Source organism: Bufo bufo, chromosome 5, assembly GCF_905171765.1.
Source record: "Bufo bufo chromosome 5, aBufBuf1.1, whole genome shotgun sequence".
Taxonomy (NCBI): Eukaryota; Metazoa; Chordata; class Amphibia; order Anura; family Bufonidae; genus Bufo; species Bufo bufo.
In genome coordinates, this window is record NC_053393.1 from 116,204,887 (window position 1) to 116,228,416 (window position 23,530).

General features: G+C 41.9%; 1 protein-coding gene across 1 annotated transcript in view; it reads right to left on the minus strand.

The window, feature by feature from the left end:
- Positions 1 to 23,530, minus strand: part of LOC121001948 (serine/threonine-protein kinase Sgk3) — a 135,716-nt gene that overhangs the window by 51,246 nt on the left and 60,940 nt on the right. Inside the window, exons 4-6 of the mRNA XM_040433222.1 lie at positions 22,825 to 22,897; positions 20,260 to 20,335; positions 2,636 to 2,723 (exon numbers count right to left, since the gene is read on the minus strand). Of these exons, the coding sequence (XP_040289156.1) occupies positions 2,636 to 2,723; positions 20,260 to 20,335; positions 22,825 to 22,897 (237 nt within the window). The remainder of the gene's footprint in view (positions 1 to 2,635; positions 2,724 to 20,259; positions 20,336 to 22,824; positions 22,898 to 23,530) is intronic.

The window sequence follows — 23,530 nt, forward strand, 5'->3', positions numbered from 1 at the left end:
AATAGCCGGCACCCGACCTCTATGACAGGGAGCTGCGATCAGCGGCAGTTAACCCCTCCGGTGCAGCTCCCTGTCATAGAGGTCGGGTGCCGCTATTTGATTCCGGCACCCGCCTCCTGTATTTGTATTAACAGCTCAGTTATCTTCATTGGCCACAGCCCCTCCCCCTGTCCCTCTTCTTATTGGCCGCGGCAGCAGCAGCACAGGGGGAGGGAGAGACTCTTCCACTGCGCTGCTGATAATAAATAATATTATTCTGCGGCGGGCCCCCATCCCGCCCGGGCCCTCAGACCATGCCCGAAGTGCCCGACCGTTCAGTCCGCCCCTGAGGAGCACACATCCCCGCTCCTGCCTGTGCCTGCTTAGCTCTTCTAGAGCCTGGCCTACCACATCACCAAAGGACCCCCCACTGATCAGTAGAATGAAAGGTCCCTCTGCATCTCTTTCATTCATTACAGAAGCACATTCTACTCATCATAGTGGACTCCTAGAGACATCAATATTTAAATCCAGAAGAACTAATTCATCCCTAACTCAAAATTTATGAACAAGTAGTCTTTTTTTTATAATCTCACTATGAGCAAATAGGCAACAATAGGGGAACTGTTGATTTCTCCTCAAAGCTAAAACTGCTAAGTGACACCCCTCCCTTCCCGTTCCTCTACACTTAAATATGTACATATTATGGTACAGTGCATTCCACATTTTTTCACATTACACCCACAAGCCTAAATGTATTTTATTGGGATTTTATGTGATAGACCAATACAAAGTATCAAATATGTGTGAAGTGAAAAGAAAATGATACATGGTTTCAAAATTTTAAATAAATAAAAATATGGAAAGTGTGACATTACTTTGTATTCAGCCACTCTAAGTCAATACTTTGTAGGACCACCTTTCGCTGCAATTACAGCTGCAAGTCTTGGGGTATGTCTCTACCAGCTTTGAACATCTAGAGGTTAAAATTTGCGCCCATTCTTCTATGGAAAATAGTTCAAGCTCAGTCAGATTGGATAGAGAACATCTGTGAACAGCAATTTTCAAGTCTTGCCACAGATTCTAAATGGGATTTACTGTAGGTCTGGACTTTGACTTGGCCATTCTAACACATGAATATGCTTTGATCTAAACCATTCCATTTGTAGCTCTGGCTGAATGTTCAGGGTCGTTGTCCTGCTGGAAGGTGAACCTCTGCCCAGTCTCAAGTGTTTTGCAGTTTCTACTGTGTTTTTTTCTAGGACTGCACTGTATTTAGTTTAATCCATCTTCCCGTCAACTCTGACCACCTTCCCTGTGCCTGCTGAAAAAAAGTTTTCCGCCACACATAGAGTTTTGCATTTAGGCCAAAAAGTTCAACTTTAGTCTCATCTGACCAGGGTACCTTTATCCACTTTGCTGTGTCCCCTACATGGCTTGTGGCAAACTGCAGGGATAATACCTTGTCGGTGGCTTCCGTAACTGTGTCCTGAAGCAGTGCTTGTAATAGGAGATTTTCTTATCGCATGGCCATGCAATCCTTTTAATCTGGGTCCAGTGGGTTAGGTGGGCGCTTTTCTTCCTGTCACCAGACGCGTTTCGGGGCGTCTACACCCCTTCCTCAGTGGTCTGATACAGTGACGTCATCAACCAGAGACTTGCGAAGTGAGACACCGTAGCAGCCGGCATCACTCGCTCATCGTGGAAGGACGTGATAGCGGGAGGTAATACTTGGAACAAGGTAGGAACTTGCTAATCTAGCATAAAGTGGCTTAAAATTACCGTTCTGGGCGGCCATATCAAACAACTTTGGAGAGACGTTTTTCCTGCTACAGCAATTGATTTGCATCTGTATGCATGAGGAGACCAAAATATCATTTGGAGTTACAGGTGTCTTTTGGGACATTTCAATTTATATTGCGGTTTGTGGTACCACAAGTGCCAACTCTGAATATTAATGGTATAAGGATTGCATCCGTAGGACTTTCACTTCCTATCAGTGTATTTTATGTGTTGGTACCAACTATCAGTTTTATTGCATTTGAGTGTATGTATGTGAATGTTTTTATTTATTGGACATAACAGGTCCTATTTAATTAATAAATATATCCCTATATCCTATGGTCCGGATGCTGTGAGTGCTCACTCCTTTTTCTCTTCCATTATTTACATTCTTTTGGGTTCGGGCACCCAAGTGTGAGCTAGTAGCACCCGTCATAGCCACCAGGTGTGAGCCAACCACCCATCTTTTTCTACTTATGATCATTTTATGTTTCGATAAATACAGGTGAAACTCGAAAAATTAGAATATCGTGCAAAGTTCATTTATTTCAGTAATGCAACTTAAAAGGTGAAACTAATATATCAGATAGACTCATTACATGCAAAGCGAGATATTTCAAGCCTTTATTTGTTATAATTTGGATGATTATGGCTTACAGCTTATGAAACCCCAAAGTCACAATTTTGAGGTACCTTTTGCTCAGGGGGTATGGATTACTTAGCTGACTAGAGTGTGACACTTTAAGCCTAGAATATTGAACCTTTTCACAAAATTCTAATTTTAAGCTGCATTACTGAAATAAATGGACTTTTAGACGATATTCAAATTTTTCGAGTTTCACCTGTAATTCAGGAACAAGACACTTATGCTTACCTTCTGATCTGCCCTTTCATCCTCATCTTCTGATGGATCTGACTGATGTCTGGCACAGTCCAATTTTAAAAAGGCTTGGACATCAGGGCTATAAAAAAAAGTCAACATTAGGAATTGTGACTGAAGTATATACACAAAACTAATGTGCCCAACATGTGAACTGTGTGCAAACTCATGCCTCCAACAGGTCCAGTTTTGGAAAGGCGGTTCTTTTTTGTGCATGTATTCTGGTCATAGGGTAGAGGATCCATTTGTGTGCCTTACGCCTCTTTCACACGAGCAATACACGGGTGCCATTCCGTGGGCATTCCACATCACGGATGCGGACCCATTCACTTGAATGGGTCCGCAAATCCGGAGATGCGGAACGGAGGCACAGAACGGAACCCTACGGAAGCACTACGGAGTGCTTCGGTTGGGTTTCGTCCCGTACTTCCGTGCCGCAAAAAGATAGAACATGTCCTATCTTTTTGCGGAATGGCCGGATCGCGGACCCATTCAAGTGAATGGGTCCGGGATCCGATGCGGCTGCCCCACAGACTGTGCTCGTGCATTGCGGCCCGCATTTTGCGGGGCGCAGCACGACCACAGGGCGCACACGCCCGTGTGAAAGAGGCCTTAGAGTCCAGAGCCAAGCTGCGATATTCAAGTAGGCGGTCCTATCAGTGATTGACAGCTACCTCTGTATACACAGTCATAGAGGGAAGGCTGTCAGTCACTGATAGGAGCATCTCCTCGACTTTAAAGCCCAGAATGAGCAGGAATTTAAAAATATAAACGACAGGTTATACAAAAAATGTCCTCACAAAACGATATATGAATCTGCACAGCGGCTCTTGCTCTATAAGTTTGTGCCTGTAGCTTACATTGTATTTTCATGGTGAAATGTTTTAGTTTTTTTAATTCTTAAAAACAATTCATCTCCTGATTCAAGTTTTTACCACAGTTAACCTTGAGTGTGACATGTTGGACACTAAAGATGTTAGGAGGTAGGCTGACAGCAAAAATATTAGCACTCATTCATGGAGCTGGTTTTATACAGTCAGGAATACATACATACATGTATATAGGAGGCAGGCAGCTATAAGCATACATTATTTAATGAAAATACAGTAAAAAAAAAAATGGATTTTCAATTCCCCTATATTTTGTCTATATTGACCTTCTAAGGACCACCTGTCTTAAAGACCAATTTTCACTGCAACATTGGGTGGTCCTCTTAAAGAGGTTTTATAATTCTGCTTTTTCTACAGCACTATACGCTTTGTAAAAGTTTTGCCGCAAAGGTTATGAGGCCATCACAGGCATAAGGAGACTCACTAGGGCATATTTGCTTAAAGGTTTTTCTTTCAGGCCCCTGATATTGATTACCTATCCTTATAAGAATTCATCAATATCCAGTTGGTGGGGGTCCAAAACTCTACACCCCCACAGATCAGCTGTTCCCTGTGGCCTTCTGCTCCGTGGAGCCTGAAGCATAGCTCCGTGCTAGTTCCAGCACTGAAACCTGCCAGGAACAGCTGACCAGTGACAGTGCAGCCGTGTTGGATCCTGAGTATAGGTCATCAGGAGCCTAGTAACTAGTTGTACTAGTTATTAATCCTTACAAAAGCCTACTAACACATGTGCACACAAGACATTTTGTCGGGAATTTATCATAGACCAGCATTTTACGCTCCCCGGCGAGAAAGGCATAGAAATGCGACTTTCGCCTAGGCGCAATGTCATTTAAAAAGTTGCAAACACCAGAAAATTGGCGTGGGAAGAATGATAAATTCCCCCCTAGGAGATCACATTTTCATCGCTATTAACGTTAAATAATGTAGTATACTCTATCCCCAGACTGTCCACAGAGAAGACATATGCATATCTACTCCATTTCTCTAGGCAAGTTCTCTGCAAATGAATAATGTAGCTATTAGTTTGCAGAATAACTTAACTTGGGTAAACTTTGTTAGTCCTGGAAAATACTGTCTTCATGAATATTGTATGGGTTTATATTGTATGTTCTATGCAAGTTAGTGCTATCAAAAGAACAGAAAATTTTAAAAAAGGCTTTGTGCATGAGACCACATAATGCAAATGAGAGGCAAACTCACTCCTTTGCATCAGGTTTATTCTAGCACTGCTGCTGATATAACTAATAAGGGTCCCAGTGCAAGTGTAAAAGATCTAGACCTTGTCGCTTGTATTAAGTGTGTACGTTTTTTACTAAGTCCTCATGAGCATAAACAAAAATAACCAATAGCAATAAAACACAGTCCTCCACATTTAATAATGTCAGTGCACACGGTTATAAACTTGTAAAAACTTGACACAATGTTTTGCAAACTGGCACAGCTTGGCACTAGTTCATGAGAACTTTTGCCTACCTAGCTGGCCAAGGCCATGTGACCCAACATGTGACATTCAGCACCCAAATGGTGTCACAATTTTGGCTTAAAATTCTGTTTCAAGGTAAGCCAACCAATAGTTGGTATAGAGTTAGAGTTGCCTATCTCCGTACCACATTTATTATTCATCCTGAGCCCCTGCAATAGACTTGGTGCCGGTCTAACTTTCGGACATCTACAGGAATAGTAAATGTGGCTACTGATTAAAAAAAAAAAAAAAAAAAGTTCTAAATCCTAAAATATACTATTAAATATATACAATATTTCATGGAAGCAAAAATCCAGCCCATTCACTGCCATGGTTCAATCTCACATCTCAAGACAAAGCCTAGCCATTTCATAAGAAAACACATAAGATAAGGAGAAAAGCATACTCACTGTACCCTGCTTTCCCTGTCCATTTCAGATCACATACTAATAATTTTCGAGAATGGCAACATAAAGAATCCCTGTTTCAGAGTGAACTCAAAGTGTCCTGCAAACGGATCAGTTTAGTAGGGACAATCAGAAAGAATACACCTTCTACTGCTCCACATTTTATGTTCCGACATCCTCCAACCTTCAAACAGGTGATAAGGAGGGTCAAAATAAGGTTGGTTTACAAACCTAAAAGTAGTAGGACTTCCTAAACAGGTTTCTAGGAAAACAAGGCCACCTTGATGCAAGAAGGCTGCTGTCACATAAAAAGGACACTGGAAACTCCATAAGCCCTCGCCTGAGTGTATATTTATTTGGTGAACATATAAATGATTATGCGCCGATCTCTAAGACATGCTTATTTTCAAAAACACTCCCTTTAAGAGAGTGTGTGATCTGCTAACAGAACAGTGGGGGCAAATGAAGATTGGCAAGAAGGCTTGTATTTATCATCAGCTCTATATTAAAGGGCAACTCTATCTTGATAGGGATTTCTTTAGCATACCAATGGCATCTCTATACATATTAGCAATACACTGACAGTTAAAGAGGTTTCCCACCAAGGCATCATGAAACACTGATCCGTGGGGGACCAGTGGAGGACACGCTAGTTAGAAGACCACGCATGAAATCAATGGGTTTACTGAAACTGCTACAGTCTCAGGATCCGTAATAACCTCCACTAAGGCCTCATGCACACGACCGTTGTGTGCACCCGTGGCCGTTGTGCCGTTTTCCGTTTTTTTTCGCGGACCCATAGACTTTCAATGGGTCCGTGGAAAAATCGGAAAATGCACCGTTTTGCAGCCGCATCCGTGATCCGTGTTTCCTGGCCGTGAAAAAAATATGACCTGTCCTATTTTTTTCACGGCCAACGGTTCACGGACCCATTCAAGTCAATGGGTCCGTGAAAGAACACGGATGCACACAAGATTGGCATCCGTGTCCGTGATCCGTGGCCGTAGGTTAGTTTTTATACAGACGGATCCGAAGATCCGTCTGCATAAAGCTTTTTCAAAGCTGAGTTTTCACTTCGTGAAAACTCAGAACCGACAGTATATTCTAACACAGAAGCGTTCCCATGGTGATGGGGACGCTTCTAGTTAGAATACACTACAAACTGTGTACAAGACTGCCCCCTGCTGCCTGGCAGCACCCGATCTCTTACAGGGGGCCGTGATCAGCACAATTAACCCCTTCAGGTGCGGCACCTGAAAGGGTTAATTGTACTATCATATCCCCCTGTAAGAGATCAGGGCTGCCAGGCAGCAGGGGGCAGACCCCCCCCCCCCCTCCCCAGTTTGAATATCATTGGTGGCCAGTGCGGCCCCCCCCCCCCTCCCTCTATTGTAATAATTCGTTGGTGGCACAGTGTGCGCCCCCCCCCCTTCCTCCCTCTATTGTAATAAATCGTTGGTGGCACAGTGTGCGCCCCCCATTGCCCCCCCCCCTCTATAGCATTAACAACGTTGGTGGCCAGTGGGCAGCCTCCCATCTCCCCCCCCCTCCCCCCCATCATCATTGGTGGCAGCGGAGTTCCGATCGGAGTCCCAGTTTAATCGCTGGGGCTCCGATCGGTAACCATGGCAACCAGGACGCTACTACAGTCCTCGTTGCCATGGTTACTTAGCAATAGTACAATAGTAGAAGATTAATACTTACCTGCTGCTGCGATGTTCGTGTCCGGCCGGGAGCTCCACCTACTGGTAAGTGACAGCCTCAGGTCTGTGCGGCGCATTGCTAAATGAACCGTCACTTACCAGTAGGAGGAGCTCCCGGCCGGACACGAACATGACAGCTCCCAGGTAAGTATGAATCTTGTACTATTGCTAGTAACCCGCTGCCACCAATGATCGGGGGGGGGGGGGGGGGGGGGGCGCAAGATGGGAGGCCGCACACTGGCCACCAATGTTGTTAATGCTATAGAGGGAGGGGGGCCAATGATTGCCACCAACAATTTATTACAATAGAGGGAGGAAGGGGGGGGGGGGGGGCGCACACTGTGCCACCAACGAATTATTACAATAGAGGGAGGAAGGGGGGGGGAGGAGGGGGGGGGGGGGCACACTGTGCCACCAACGAATTATTACAATAGAGGGAGGAAGGGGGGGCGCACACTGTGCCACCAACGATTTATTACAATGGAGGAAGGGGGGGGGGGCCGCCCTGGCCACCAATGATATTCAAACTGGGGGGGGGGGGGGGGTCTGCCCCCTGCTGCCTGGCAGCCCTGATCTCTTACAGGGGGATATGATAGTACAATTAACCCCTTCAGGTGCAGCACCTGAGGGGTTAATTGTGCTGATCACGGCCCCCTGTAAGAGATCGGATGGCAGTCATGTACACAGTTTGTAGTATATTCTAACTAGAAGCGTCCCCATCACCATGGGAACGCCTCTGTGTTAGAATATACTGTCGGAAATGAGGTTTCACGATCTAACTCATATCCGACAGTATATTCTAACATAGAGGCATTCCCATGGTGATGGGGACGCTTCAAGTTAAAATATACCATCGGATTGGAGAAAACTCCGATCTGATGGTATAAAAGGGACTCCGGACTTTACATTGAAAGTCAATGGGGACGGATCCGTTTGAAATGGCACCATATTGTGTCAACGTCAAACGGATCCGTCCCCATTGACTTGCATTGTAATTCAGGACGGATCCGTTTGGCTCCGCACGGCCAGGCGGACACCAAAATGACTTTTTTTTCATGTCCGTGGATCCGCCAAAAATCAAGGAAGACCCACGGACGAAAAAACGGTCACGGATCACGGACCTACGGACCCTGTTTTTGCGGACCGTGAAAAAAAACGTTCGTGTGCATGAGGCCTAAGGCCGCTTTCAGACGAGCGAGTTGCACACTCCAGACTCGGAGTGTGAGTATGCAGCAGCTCCCGTCCTTACCTCCGAGCACTGCCGGGGTCGCATAGCATTGTATTGATTTACGATGCTATGTAATGTAACCCTTACAGTTCTGGAATGTACTGGCAGAATTATGCCACTGTAATCCAATTTGATAAAGATCAAAAAATAAAAAATTTGCATTCCAAATATGATGCTGCACATGTTCATCACAACTTGTCACCAGCTAAAAAAAACTTGCATTATCACAATTACAGAATGAGATCTCTGTCACTATGAAAAAGTCAGATAAAGGAGGTGCTGTGGTTGTGATGGACACTGTGCAATATAAGCAGCAAATCATGAGTATGTTGAACCAGCCACTCATTTATGAAATGACAAGTGACCCCACTAAAAGCCTATTGAAACAAAAAAAAACACTATCTTGTTATCTGAAGGTCTAGCTTTGGGGGTCATAAGCAAAGTGACTTTTTACTCATTAAATTAACCTATTACACCTATTGTCTACGGGCTCCCGAAGGTTCACAAGAGGGTCTCCCCTCCCCCACTTATTGTCTCAGGTGTGGGTTCCCTTTGTGAAAATCTAGCAGCCTGGTTAGACAATTTACTACCACCCCTAGTATGCAGAGTACCAGGCTTTTTTAAGGATACAAAAGAAGTATCGCGCAATAAGGAACATAGACCTTGGCACTGTAATAACTGGTGGCTTAGCTGTGATGCTTATAGTGAATACTCATTGTATCTCATACACTTTATTTTAGAAATTACTGTTTTTCTAATTCAAAAAATATTTTTCAGTTTGACAAAAAGTTTTTTCTACAAAAAACTGGTGTCCTTATGGGTGCAAAACACTCTCCTTCCCTGGCCAATTTGGCCATGGCTTACTGGGAGACATTGAAAATAATCCTATTTTGGATAATATTAGGTGGAACGGCAGACACATCGATGACCTGCTATATATTTGGCAGGGAGATGTGTCTGCCGTACCTCCTTTTATATCCTATTTAAATAATAAATACAATTCTTTCATATACCCATACCGTAAATGAATATGAAATTACATTTTTTAGACCAAAAATTACAGGGTACCATTCACGGACAGTTATTATTGAGAAGGTATCACGTCTCTATGATTAGATAAATCACGGAATAAAATAGAGACGCTAAAAACTACAACTTTAATTGGTATGCACAAAAAAAAAAGGAAAAAGAGGAAGAAAGGAAATCAAAACCCCTTAAGGAGACCCTATCAGTGGCAGAATAACGTGAACTGTGCTCAGTGGACTTTAATGGATAGGTCTTGAGCGTCAGCGGTGGACTACATATGATAAATATAAGTCACTACCCACCTGTTACTGCCACGGGGAGGGGGGGGGGGGGTTTGTATTGAACTGGTTATCGGTTTTATACACTGAGCCCAGGGTTTACCATACATGTGGAACACCCCCCACAGGGTACCAGTGATTAGAAGATCGACAACCAGGTATAGAAGAAATTTCACTGCAGCCAGAGCCAATACAAACTCCTATGTGTCAGGGGAAGAAAAGAGGAAAGGTGTGTAGGTAAGTGCATGCACCTGAGGCTGGACAGGCGCAGTGAAAAAAAGAAAAGTGAAAATAATTGGTTTAAAAAACAGATAGATACCAATCCTCTCTACTATTTGAGCTCAGGAGCTACATCAATAGCTCAGCTTCATCAACATCAAGCAGCGGGTGTCGGCTCAACGAGTTTCTTCTAACTAGTGTCAGCAGGAGCTATTCTGTCAGCATGGTGACAGCCTCCAGCGCTAGTTCAGCCATGAAGCGGTATACCAAATCAAGTACACTCTTTAATTTATAAATATAAACCAATACTTTATGAAGATGAAAAATTACACCACATATTATCAGAAGGATTTAGAGTGTCTTACAGGAAAGCTCAAACAATTGGCCCAAAATAAATAAATAAATAAATAATAAAAATAAAAAAAATCGCACCTAGCGATTTAAAAACTAATTATTCCAAATTTCTCACATGGCTATCCAATTTACCACACAATTTAGCTTACATAGGCAGTACAACCAGAAAACTGAAGGTGCGTTTCCTTGAGCATCTGAATGATATCACCAACAAAAATAAAAATCGGAACATCTCTGGCGCATCTTAACACTTTTTGGAACAACATAATAGTAAGGTTGCGTCCCGCAGTTTAATTGGTATAGAAAAAAGTAGAATTATACAAGCGAGGGGGCAGCTTCAAAAAATTATTATTGGAGAGAGAAGATTTCTGGATTTTTACCTTAAACACAGCTCACCCTTATGGAATGAATTATCATTCAGATATTGTATTACATTATTAATATACAATTGTTTCTCATTCCTACATTATTGTACATCGTGTCATTATATTATTTACTCTTTTTTAGTGCAAGTCGGTCTTTAGCCACAGGCATGGACATCAAGAGTATATATTATCTACGTTTTACCCTACACCTGCACAGCGGGCTTTCCTTAACATTTTTAATTGATTTCATTCCCCCTTTATTTTTTGCTTAAAAAGCAGTTACATGCCTGTATCTGAATACTTTATACTATGAATCCATGAAGAAAACCTGTTTTATGGTGGAAACATGTTGATTTTATGTAGGAAGATTACTTGTTTATTTCTTCATTTAAAAAAAAAAAAAATGTATAAAGAATCATTGATTTTACTTGCTGGATCCATTTGGCCTTTTTTGCTGCATGCTACTTGGGCTACTTTCACACTAGCGTTTTCAATTCCGCTATTGAGATCAGTCATAGGATCTCAATAGTGGAAGAAAACGCTTCAGTTTTGTCCCCATTCATTGTCAATGGGGACAAAACTGAACTGAACGAAACGGAGTGCACCATTGCTGCAAGCAGGGTTTTTCTGTCCGCGATGTGGTGCGGAGCAAGACGGATCTGACACACAATGTAAGTCAATGGGGACGGATCCGTTTTCTCGGACAAAATAGAAAACGGATCAGTCCCCCATTGACTTTCAATGGTGTTCATGACGGATCTGCAAAAAATGCTAGTGTGAAAATAGATGTCTACTCCTGGATAATAAACCAAAATCGTCCTACAATCAATGCCTCAAAATTAAAAAAAGAGTTTGCAAGTTCAGTTTTAATTAATGAAGGTGTGACAGCACAAAATCCATTTCACCGGTGTATATGTACTCTGAAAACACCATGGAATGACGAGACACTTTGTTCTTTATTGTCAAATCACATGGTAAATAAAAACCTTTAAGCGTAAGCAGTTTCAGGAATCCCTAGGGCTAATTACAGGAATGGAAAACTTTTGAAACCACAGTGCAATCATGTGGAACAGAGGAAAATCAATTGGCAGTCTTTTGTTTGGAGTGATTTACGGTACCTTTTGAGCAGATAACTCAGTTACTGAAAACTGCACAATAATAATGACCAGCAATCCAAACATTTCAAAGTAGACTTGTAATACTGTAAGGGCTTATGCACACGACCATATATCTGGTGCATATACAATCTGCATTTTTTGCAGATCCCACACGGACCCATTCATTTCTATGGGGCTGCAAAAAATTTAAGTGAAGTTGATCAAGTCTTCTGCGCATTTAAAGACATTTTAAAATAGGAATCCAAAGTGGGCTTTGGTACTGGCTGGTACCTCGGTACCAAAGCCCACTTCAGATTCCCATTTTAAAATGTTTTTAAATATGCAGATAGGAATACAGTAGTAATTCACCGAAGTCCCACGCAACTTCGGCCGAGACAAATTTTTCCCACATGGAGCCAATACATTTTAATGCTGTACGGAAACAGCATTAACAACAAAGTTTTTGATTCGCTCGCCTACTGTCCACATTTGTGTGGCTATTCCACAAATTATAGCACATGTCCTATTCTTGTACATTTTGTGGACATGAATAGGCATTTTTACAACAGGGCCTGTAAAAAGTACGGGATGCACATGGCCGGTATCCATATTTTGGAATTTGAAAAAGGGCTACAGTCATGTGCATGAGCCCTAATAATTATATCTGAATGCCCTTTTACATGGGTCGAGGATCAGGCCAGTTATCGGGAACGAGCATTCCTACAAACACTTGTTCCCAATAACTTTCACACTGGCGTTTTGGCTTTCTGTTTGCGAGATCCGTTCAGGGCTCTCACAAGCGGTCCAAAACGGATCAGTTTTGCCCTAATGCATTCTGAATGGAAAAGGATCCGCTCAGAATGCATCAGCTTGCCTCTGGTCCATCTCCATTCCGCTTTGGAGGCGGACACCAAAACGCTGATGAGCTTCTGTTCCAGTTGTGAAGTTTTTTGGACCCGACTAAAAATTTATCTTGACAGAACAATTGCCAAATTAAAGGCTATGGGCACCTTTGGGGGCAATTTTTATTATTATTGTTATTGCAGCCTACTCAGTTTTTCAGTTTTAGTGCATTTGCAGACTAGCAGACCGTCTGCTTCACACTAAATCCATCAGAGAACTGCTCTGTCGCCTGGATCTGTAGTCCTTATCTGTATTTTCCTAACAATTCATAAACACTTATTATAGCTAAATTCTTATCAATTTGATAAGAATTTAGAGTAAATGAGTGCTTACAAGCTGTCAGGAGTTAGGAGGTAAGGGCTACAGATCCATTTGACAGAGCGGTTCTCTGATGGATTCAGTGTGAAGCAGAGAGTCTGCAAATGTACTGAAACTGAAAACCTTAGAAGAAAAACTAGAAAATGGTTAACAAACACCAATTAAATTTTTTTTTTAAGCTGAATTGGAGTAGAATGCAATAATAAAAAATGCTCCTAAAAGGTGTCCGTACTGTAGCTTTTAAACAATGAAATGTTGTTTGTAACAACAGAGTATGGCCTTAGATATAATTAAAGTTTTTTTTGGGGGACTTTAATATTTACACACGTGAACAAAATTGTTGGTACCCTTCCGTTAAAGTAATAAAAACCCATAAGGATCACTGAAATAACTTGAAACTGACAAAATGAATAATTAAAAATTTGCTGTAAATCAGCTAATGAAAATCAGACATTGCTTTTGAATTGTGGTTCAGCAGAATATTTTTTAAAAACAAACTAATGAAACTGGTCTGGACAAAAACTGGACATTTTAAACTAAGGTGTGTCTTGTAATTAGCATCACAGGTGTCTTCAAAATAGTAATCAGTCAGTCTGACTATTTGAAGGGTCAAAAGTAGTCACTTTAGTGGCATGTACCACACTGAACATGGTCCAAAGAAGGGTAAGGAGAGAATTGTCTCAGGAGATTAGAAAGAAAATTATAGACAAACATGTTAAAAGGCACAGGCTATAAGGCCATCTCCAAAAAAAATTGACGTTCCTGTTACTGAAGATGCACATATTATTCAGAAGTTTAAGGTCAACAGGACTGTAGCCAACCTCCTAGGATGTGGCTGCAAGAGGAAAATTGATGACAAATTGAAGAGGTAGATAATAAGTGCCCAGAACAAAGAGATTAGAGGTGAACTTCAAGGTCAAGGTACATCGGTGTTAGATTGCACCATCTGTCACTGTCTTAGCTAAATTGGACTCCAAGGAAGACGACTGACGAGGAAACCACTGTTGAAAGCAAATCATAGTAAAAACTTTGGAATTTGTCAAAATGCATATTAACAAGCTACAAAGCTTCTGGAAGAATGTCTTTGGATGAGACAAAACTGGAGCTTTATGACAAGTCACATGAGCTCTATGTTCACAGATGCAAAACTGAAGCATACAAAGAAAAGAACATTGGGGATCATTTATCAAACTGGTGTAAAGTTGAACACCAGTTTGATAAATGACCCCTATAGTACATACTGTGAAATATAGAGAAGGCTCAGTTATGTTTTGCGGCTGCTTTGCTGTATCTGGCACAGGGTGTCTTAATTCTGTGCAGGGTACAAAGAAATAAAGACTATCAAGGCATTTTAGAGTGAAATGTGCTGCCCAGTGTCAGAAAGCTTAGTCTCAGTCACAGGTCATGGGTCCTCCAACAGTATAAGGACCCAAAACACACAGCTAAAAAACATCCAAGAATGGCTAAGAGCAAAGCACTGGACAACTCTGAAGTGGCATTCGATGAGCCCTGATCTAAATTCTATTGAATATCTGTGGAATTACGGCGTAGGGAACAACAACTGACAGAGTCAATAATGAGTTTACGTGCCGCATTAATTGACTGCCACAAGGAGCAATACATCAATCAGTTAAAGGAGGCTAATTCACAGCTTAAGACACTCTTATATAAAAAAGCACAACACAAGCTCCTATTTCAAGGCCAGAATAGTTTCTGCGAATCTGGTAAAACGGGCAGGTTTTTGGCTCATTTGGTGGCCAACCAGAGAGAGGCTACCAGTATAAGAGAAATTAGGAATTCAAAAGGAACTGGGGTGAGATCCGCAGAGGAGATTAGAGAGGAATTTGTGAAATATTATTCTACCCTCTATAAATCTGAGTCTATGCTTAGTCGTACTGACATGGATCAATATCTAAAACAATTGGAGCTCCCCCAGTTATCTATTCAAGATAGAGAGATGTTGGACTCCCCCATCCTTTTGGAGGAACTCCAGGCGACTCTTCCCTCCCAAAAATATAGTTCATCTCCCGGCCCAGATGGATTGCCGTTTGAAATGTATAGGTACCATGCCAAATCACTCCTGCCGATCCTACTTCAAGTTTTCAATGAATCCTGCGCATTCGGCTCTTTACCTCCATCATTTAGAGAGGCAGTGATTATCCTGGTCTTGAAAAAGGAGAAGGATCCATGCGATATGGGGTCATATAGACCTATATCGCTCCTAATTCAAAAATTCTGGCTAGTCGCTTGAAGAGTGTTATAGCTTGTCTGGTACACCCTGACCAGACGGGCTTTATCCCGGGCCGCCAAATACAGATGAGTATATATAGGGTCTATCTGATTTTGTCTGTTGGGGGCAGTATAGACCACTCCATCCTGTCCTTAGACGCCGCAAAGGCGTTTGACAGGATAGAGTGGCCTTTTTTGTGGGCTACGATGTCTTATTTTGGCCTTGGGAAGCTATTTCTGGAAATGACCCAAATGCTATATGAACAGCCGGTTGCATATATTAATATCAATGGTATTAGTTCTTCTCCTGTTATGATGCAGAGAGGGATGAGACAGGGTTGTCCCCCGTCTCCCCTCCTCTTCGCTCTTTTTATTGAACCGTTGGCTTGTCGGATCCGTTTAGATAATTGTATAGATGGCTTCGGGGTGGCGGGAGTGAGCGATAAAATAAGCCTATATGCAGATGATGTGATTCTGTTCCTGGATCAGGGTTGGAAAATTCTCCCCTATGTGATAGAGGTAATAGAAGACTATGGTAAACTATCAGGCTATATGATCAACTGGACAAAGTCATCGCTCCTCCCGCTGAACCGGAAAGCTGTAGATGAAGGGCAGAGAGTCCGTGTCTTGGTTCCTAACGATACCTTGGATTATTTGGGGGTTAAGATTGGGGTTCCTATAAGTAGGTTTTATGACCTTAATTTGGCCCCAGTTTTGAATAAAGTTAGGGCCAAAGTTGGCGCTTGGCGGAAATTGATACTGGCACAGACAGATCGAATGGCACTGATTAAGATGATTATTTTGCCTATAGTCTTGTTCCCGATGTGTGCTTCCCCCATTTGGATCGACGATATCTTCTTCCATAGACTGGAGACCTTGATTAACGACTTAATTTGGGGAAGGAAGAGGGTGCGTATAAAGCAGAGATATTTATGGTTGTCGGAGGCAGATGGTGGGCTGTCACTACCTTTTTTTCAAGGTTATTATTTATGTGCACAGATTCAGCATTGTTGTTATTGGAAAGAGAGCTTACTTTCACGGTATTTGACTAAAGTTATCGACAGGCCAATAGAGAATATTTTTGCATGTTTGGAAACTGGGTCTATGGGAATGAGGAAGTCCTTGCTGATCCCTTGCTCACTACAGAGGGTGTGGAATAGGCTGAAGGAGATCCTTAAAGTCCCCGGTCCGTTTGTTTTCACCCCTCTGTGGGGGAACAGGAGGAATTCTTCAAAATTACAGATTTTGGTTATTGGTCACGAAATGGCATCAATAGGGTGTCCCACCTTTTTCATGTAGGTCGTTTTAAAATCACTTTCGGAATTTGGTTTTACCGATAGTTCACCATTAGATTTATTTATGTATGCACGTTTGAAACATATATTTGAAGCCTCTAGGAATAGGGGTCGTATTTTTCCACGAGAGAATATATTCTTTGATTACTGTGATGCTCAGAAGGATGTGAAGGTGAAGAGATCTAGATTATATGCTAAACTCCGAATGGCACTGGCAACTGTAACACCTTTTAAAAGCCCAAGTAAGTGGGAGCAAGAGTTGAATTGCCCCCCACTACAGTGGCCCACTATCTATAGGAACTTGAGAAAGACGACAGTTTCCAGTGCCCATAGATTAATCCAATTTAAGGTCCTCCATAGATTGTGCTATACGCCCAAAACCCAAGGAAAATTTCCCCAAAATAAGGACCGGGACTGTTGCTGCCCTAAATGTGGATATGTAAATGCGAACTATGTCCATTTGCTTTGGAGCTGCAGTAAAATATGAAAATATTGGGATGAGGTTTTTTCTGCCCTACAAAAGGAATCTTCAATGAACTATAACCCGGGGATCTTGATAGTGATCTTTGGAGATTATGGCTCAGAAACGGAAGTCCCCGCCCCAGGTTAGACGGATTTGGATGAGAGGATTGATGGTAGTGAAAGCTATACTGATCAAGTATTGGGGTTCTGTCTCCCAGCCCTCGTCAAGGGAGTGGGGTCTATACCTTCAACAAATTAAAATATATGAGGATATTGAAAGGAAACGGAGAGTTGCATGTAGAGCTACGTAGCTATATTTAATATATTTAATATTGATATTATGTTACACTTGATTGAACGGAGGGGACGACAGCCAATGGGGGGGGGATATAATGATGTTTATGATTGTTATATTATATACACTGATGTGACTAATATTGGTTTATGTATTAATTTTATGCTTTCTAAAATAAAAATAAAGATAAATAAAAAAATAAAAAAAGAATATCTGTGGAAGGAGATGAAACATGCAGTCTGCAGAAGGCACCCTTCAAACCTGAGACAGCTGAAGCAGTTTGCCAAAATACCTGTGAAGAGGTGCAGAATTCTCATTGAGCGTTACAGAAATAACCTGATTGAAGTGATTGCCTCAAAAGGATGTGCAACACAATATTGAGTTAAGGGTACCAACATTTTTGTCCAGGCCAGTTTCATTAGTTTGTTTTATAAATTATTCTGTTGAACCATAAGTTGATTTTCAGTACATTTTTATTATTACTTTTGTCAGTTTCAAGTTATTTTGGTGACCCTTGTGAGTTTTTCCTTTCTTTAACGGAAAGGTATCAAAATCTTTGTCCACGTGTGTATGACCTATCCTTGGATCCGATCCGTGTGGCTCCGATCAGCTGTTTGAAAGATCTGCTGTGCACCAGAACCAGGCACCAGCCAACAGCGTACATAGTGTAGTGGCCATGTCTGGTTAACTGCAGCGGCTCCCATCCACTTGAAACAAGCCATGTTTACAAACTTTGATAAGTAGTAGGACCTCCTAAACAGGTTTCTAGGAAAACAAGCCCACCTTGATTCAGTAAGGCTGCTTTCACACTGTCTTTTGCAGAGCACATTTGCTGTATATACTGGAAAAGCACAGCAGCTCATGAAAACAGCCGATTTGACCTGCCAATCTGATCCTAAGGGTGCTGGCACACAATGCAGCTCTGACATGCATTCGGGATGCAGTTTTCAATTTAGCCAGTTTAGCAGCCTCGCTAAACCCCCGTGTTCTTCATAGTGGGAATGATTTAAATAATTTCAGCTAGCTACAATAAAAAAACGGCGTCCTGAATGCATGTCAGAACTGCACTGTGTGCCAGCACCCTTAGGCCCCTTTCACACGAGCGAGTTTTCCGCGCTGATGCAATGCGTGACCGCACAACACCCGCACTGAATCCGGACCCATTAATTTCAATGGGTCTGTGTACATGAGCGGTTTTTTCACGCATCAGTTCTGTGCTGCATTTTTCACGTAGCCCTGCCCCCATAGGCCTCTTTCACACGGGCGTCATGTTTTTGGCCCGGATAAGATGCGTGTGCCTTGCGGGAAAATGCACGATTTTTCCGCGCGAGTGCAAAACATTGTAATGCGTTTTGCACCCGCGTGAGAAAAATCGCCATGTTTGATACCCAAACCCGAACTTCTTCACATAAGTTCGGGTTTGGGATCGGGGTTGTGTAGATTGTATTTTTTTTCCCTTATAACATGGTTATAAGGGAAAATAATAGCATTCTTAATACAGAATGCATAGAACAATAGGGCTGGAGGGGTTAAAATTTTTTTTTTAAAATAATTTAACTCACCTTAATCCACTTGTTCACGCAGCCGACTTCTCTTCTGTCTTCTTCTTTGAGGAATAGGACCTTTGATGACGTCACTGCGTTCATCACATGATCTTTTACCATGGTGATGGATCATGTGACGGACCATGTGATGAGCGCAGTGACGTCACCACAGGTCCTTTTCCTGTGCACAGCAAAGATGAAGACAGAAGAGAAGTCGGACTGCGCGATCAAGTGGATTAAGGGGAGTTAAATTATTTTTAATTTTTTTTTAACCCCTCCAGCCCTATTGTACTATGCATTCTGTATTAAGAATGCTATTATTTTTCCTTATAACCATGTTATAAGGGAAAATAATAATGATCTGGTCCCCATCCCGATCGTCTCCTAGCAACCGTGCGTGAAAATCGCACCACATGCGCACTTGCTTTCGGATGCTTGAGATTTTCACGCAGCCCCATTCACTTCTATGGGGCCTGCGTTGCGTGGAAAATGCACAATATAGAGCATGCTGCGATTTTCACTTAACGCAAAAGTGATGCGTGAAAATCACCGCTCATGTGCACAGCCCCATAGAAATTGATGGGTCCGGATTCAGTGCGGGTGCAATGCGTTCACCTCACGCATTGCACCCGCACGGAAAACTCGCCCATGTGAAAGAGGACATAGAAGTGAATGGGGCTTCAGTGAAAAACGCATTGCATCCGCAAGCAAGTGCGGATGCAATGCGTTTTTCACTGATGTTTGCTAATAGAGGTTTGTAAACCTTCAGTTTATCACGCGCGTGAAAAACGCATCAAAACGGATTGCACCCGTGTGGAAAAAACTGAACAACTGAACGCAATCGCAGACAAAACTAACTGAACTTGCTTGCAAAATAGTGCGAGTTTCCCTGAACGCATCCTGAACACATCCGGAGCCAATCCGTCATGTGTGTGAAAGAGGCCTAAGGGGTGTATTACACCAACAGAATATCTGACAGATTTTCTGACCAATCATTGGTCAGATGGCCGTTTACACACACAGATCTTTTGTTATACACACTGGCGACTGCCACTTGTATGCTAAAGTTGATGAGCACGTATAAAGTTTCTCCCACAGTTTTGATGAATCCTTATGTACAAAATATCAACAATTTAGCTGTATTTTTACATTGTCTATCATGCTACCTATATACGGAACACTTTCACATTGCCAGCTCTATAATTCTAGTATATAATCTGCAATATCATAAAAATTAAAACATTCCTGCAATATCATTACTTCAATCACTGTGAAGACATAAAAAAGGTTCTTCAGGCTGCAGATATTAATGACCTATCCTCCAGATTTGTCATCAATAGCAGATTTGGTGGCGTTCCAAAACCTGGCACCCCCACTGATAAGCTGTTCCGGGGTGCTGTGACAGCGGAAGCTGTATAATGTTCAGAACTAGAGGCAGACATCTCCTATCTGATATTGATGACAAATCTGGAGGATAGGTCATCAATACATGTTGCCTGAAGTACCTCTTTAAAGTGTGCTTATAATAACAGGTGCTTACTGGCTGCATAGTTCTGCATATCGGAGTAAACTCTGGATAAATTCATTGAGCCCTGCTCTTCTCTGCTGGATAAAATCTGGAATGAAAAAAATAAAAAATAAAATAAAAAAGCTATGACTGGTAGCACATACATATTACTGTATTTGATTATATTTTTATGATTCTCCATTGACATGTGTGTATGTAACATAAGAAGAAACACCAACCAGACAATTATACTGAAATAAAATGCTAATGTACATTGGCATCTCTTTCTGCAGAGGAGGTCTGTCACAGATTGCTTTTTAGAGGACTTTCCTTCTCCTGTGCCAACCACTTACCAAAGGAGAACTACCGTAAGGTGATAGTAATACTTTAAAGGGTTTGTGTCACGTCAGCAAATGGCAAATTTTGTGTAGAGAAAGCAGGGAACGTAAAATGGCCCTGGAAAAAATACTAAAAGTGGCCCTGTTTTGTAGTTTGGTACAAATGCATGGAAAGGGGGGGGGGGGGGCAATAATACCATCTTGTGGCACATTATACAATCCCAACAGAGCCAAATACCACGGTCCATCACAAAATACTGCCAGAAGCACAAAATACATCCCCAAAAACTTCCACTGGCCGGCTGTGAGGGGGGCCTAAGTGGCCCCCTGGGCATCGGCCCACCGGGAAATTTCCCTGTAAGGTCTATGGCCAATCTGCCCCTGAGAGAAAGTTAATACAAGGCACTAACTAATGTACTGTGATTGCCCATATTGCCTCCTTTGCTGGCTTGATTCTTTTTTCCATCACAATATACACTGCTCATATTCAGAGGTTACGACCACCCTGCAATCAAGAAGCAGTGGTCGTGCTTGCATACTATAGGAAAAAGCGCATGCCTATGCGCGCTTCCGTGGTCCCTGCCACCAGAGGCCAGCGCCTTTTCCTATAGTGTACAGGCATGGCCACCAATGCTGGATTGCAGGGTGGTCATAACCCCTGGATACAAGCAGTGTATAATGTGATGGAAAAATGAATCAAGCCAGCAAAGGAATTAATATGGACAATCTCAATACATTAGAAAGTGGCTTGTATTAACTTTGTCTACATGATAAATGCCATTTGCTGAAGTGAGACTACCCCTTTAAGAAGTGGCTCATAAACCGCTTCAGAGTAAATGATAAAGTACTGGCTGCTGCAGGACATACCGTAATAATGCCTATGGTCTTGTTACCCTTGGTAACTACTAAACAAGGGTGTAAATATAATTCATGGGTCCCGTAGCAAAATAAGTTGGGGCCCCAGCACCTAGTGTTAGAAAATTAAAACAGCAGCATAACTAGCACCATTTATCAGAAAACCCATATTATAACAAAAGCCATCATATTGTTATTCCTCACAAAAAGGTACAATGTACCCCTTCAACCTCCGGGCCCCATAGCAAGCGCTATGACTGCTAAGGCTATAGTTATGCCCATGCTACTTATATTCTTAGAACTTGCATTAAGGGGTGCATTTCCATATGTAGAGCACGAACCTTAGGGCTGTTCAATTTTTGCAAAATATTTATGTGGACAGATACGTGTGACCCTTAAATAGGTCATTTACTTTTAACAATCCCTATTTGTTAGAAGAGTTCCTGGCCACAGGATGTCCCACTGATGGGACCTTCAGTGATCATTTGTAATCTGTGAGGGAACCCGGTAGAAAGTGTTCAGTTTACCTGCAGTGCCACCACAGGAGAAGGAAAGCATTGCACAGTTCCTATTGAAATCAATGGGCTATCCATTTTAATGCATGGTGCTGAGTCTTTTCCAATATAAAGTCTAGATTAATTCTGCTGAAGGTCTCTGCTGTAATGTAAAATGGAGACATGGGTAAAGCTAGTCTTTGTGCGCCCATGTACATCACATCATCCATGAGTCTTGCCCTGTATGAGCAATCATTTAGGACCTGAAGACACTGTGCATGTGCAGCTGTACATACGGGGTAAGAGACTTTGGACAGGCAATGTGCCAGGTTTTATTGCATAAAATAAAGAAAAACAAACAGTTTACTTAGGGTGGGTTCACATCAGCGTTTTGCATTCCGTCTTATGGAGTCCGTTATTTTCCGTTATAACGGAAAGCCATAATGGAAGTCAAAACGGAAGCCTTTAAGAGGCATTCCATTTTGATCTGTCATAATAGAAGTCTATGGGAATCATAACGGATCAGTCTAGTTCCCGTTATGCAAGACGGAAAACAAAGTCCTGTCGACAGGACTTTTTTGTCTGTTCTGCATAAAGGTAACCAGACGGATCCGTTATGATTCTCATAGACTTCTATTATGACGGAAAGCAAAACGGAATGCCTCTTAAAGGCTTGCGTTTTGACTTCCGTCTTATGGATTCTATTATTTTCCGTTATAATGGAAAGCCATAATGGAATACATAACGCTGATGTGAACCCTTACCTGGATCAAAATTATCCTCAAAGATCCTCTTGACAGGTATCTTTAGGTTTATAGCTGGAAACTGTTTTCTTAGACAAACAGACTTTGGACAGGCAATGTACCAGGTTTTATTGCATAAAATAAAAGAAAAACAAACATTTTACTTACCTGGATCAAAATTATCTCCAAAGATCCTCTTAGCAGGTATCTTTAGGTTTATAGCTGGAAATTGTTTTCTTAGCTAAGAGAGCAATAAAGGATATCAGATTACAGAGATACGCTCAGGACTAAATTTGGTAATGTCTACATTTTAATAAACCTGTTTACACAAAACTATACTGAAAATGTATGACATGAGATCACTGGACTTACTACTACAGTACTCTATATCTGGTTTCAATGGTTCAGTATTGTTAAATGATAAATACTGCATTTTGTTAATGCAAGAACAACATACAGGTATATAAAAAGGTGGTACATGTAAGAGGGGTGCTAAACACCACAGATATTAGCATTGGCCTTAAAGGGGTCATGCCACTAAAACAAATGTGTCCAGCCCAACTGTTGTTGTCAAAGTTATAGCACTTTCACCAAAAACGGCCTTATTCTATAGTTATTAGCCTACCACTGCACCCCTATAGCAAATCAGTTTCGATTTTCAGTTGCTGTTGGTTATGTCTAGAGTTGAACGAAGAGAACTTCGGATGCTTAATTCCAAAGTTGCTTTTTTCAAAACTTCAAAATAATATGGAGATTTGTCTCCGTACAGTATTAGAATGTATGGGCTCCGATGAGCTGAAGTAAGTTATTCACGAAGCCTCACGTGACTTCGTTGAATAACTCGGGTAGTTGATTTTTAAAGTGGAAAATCACT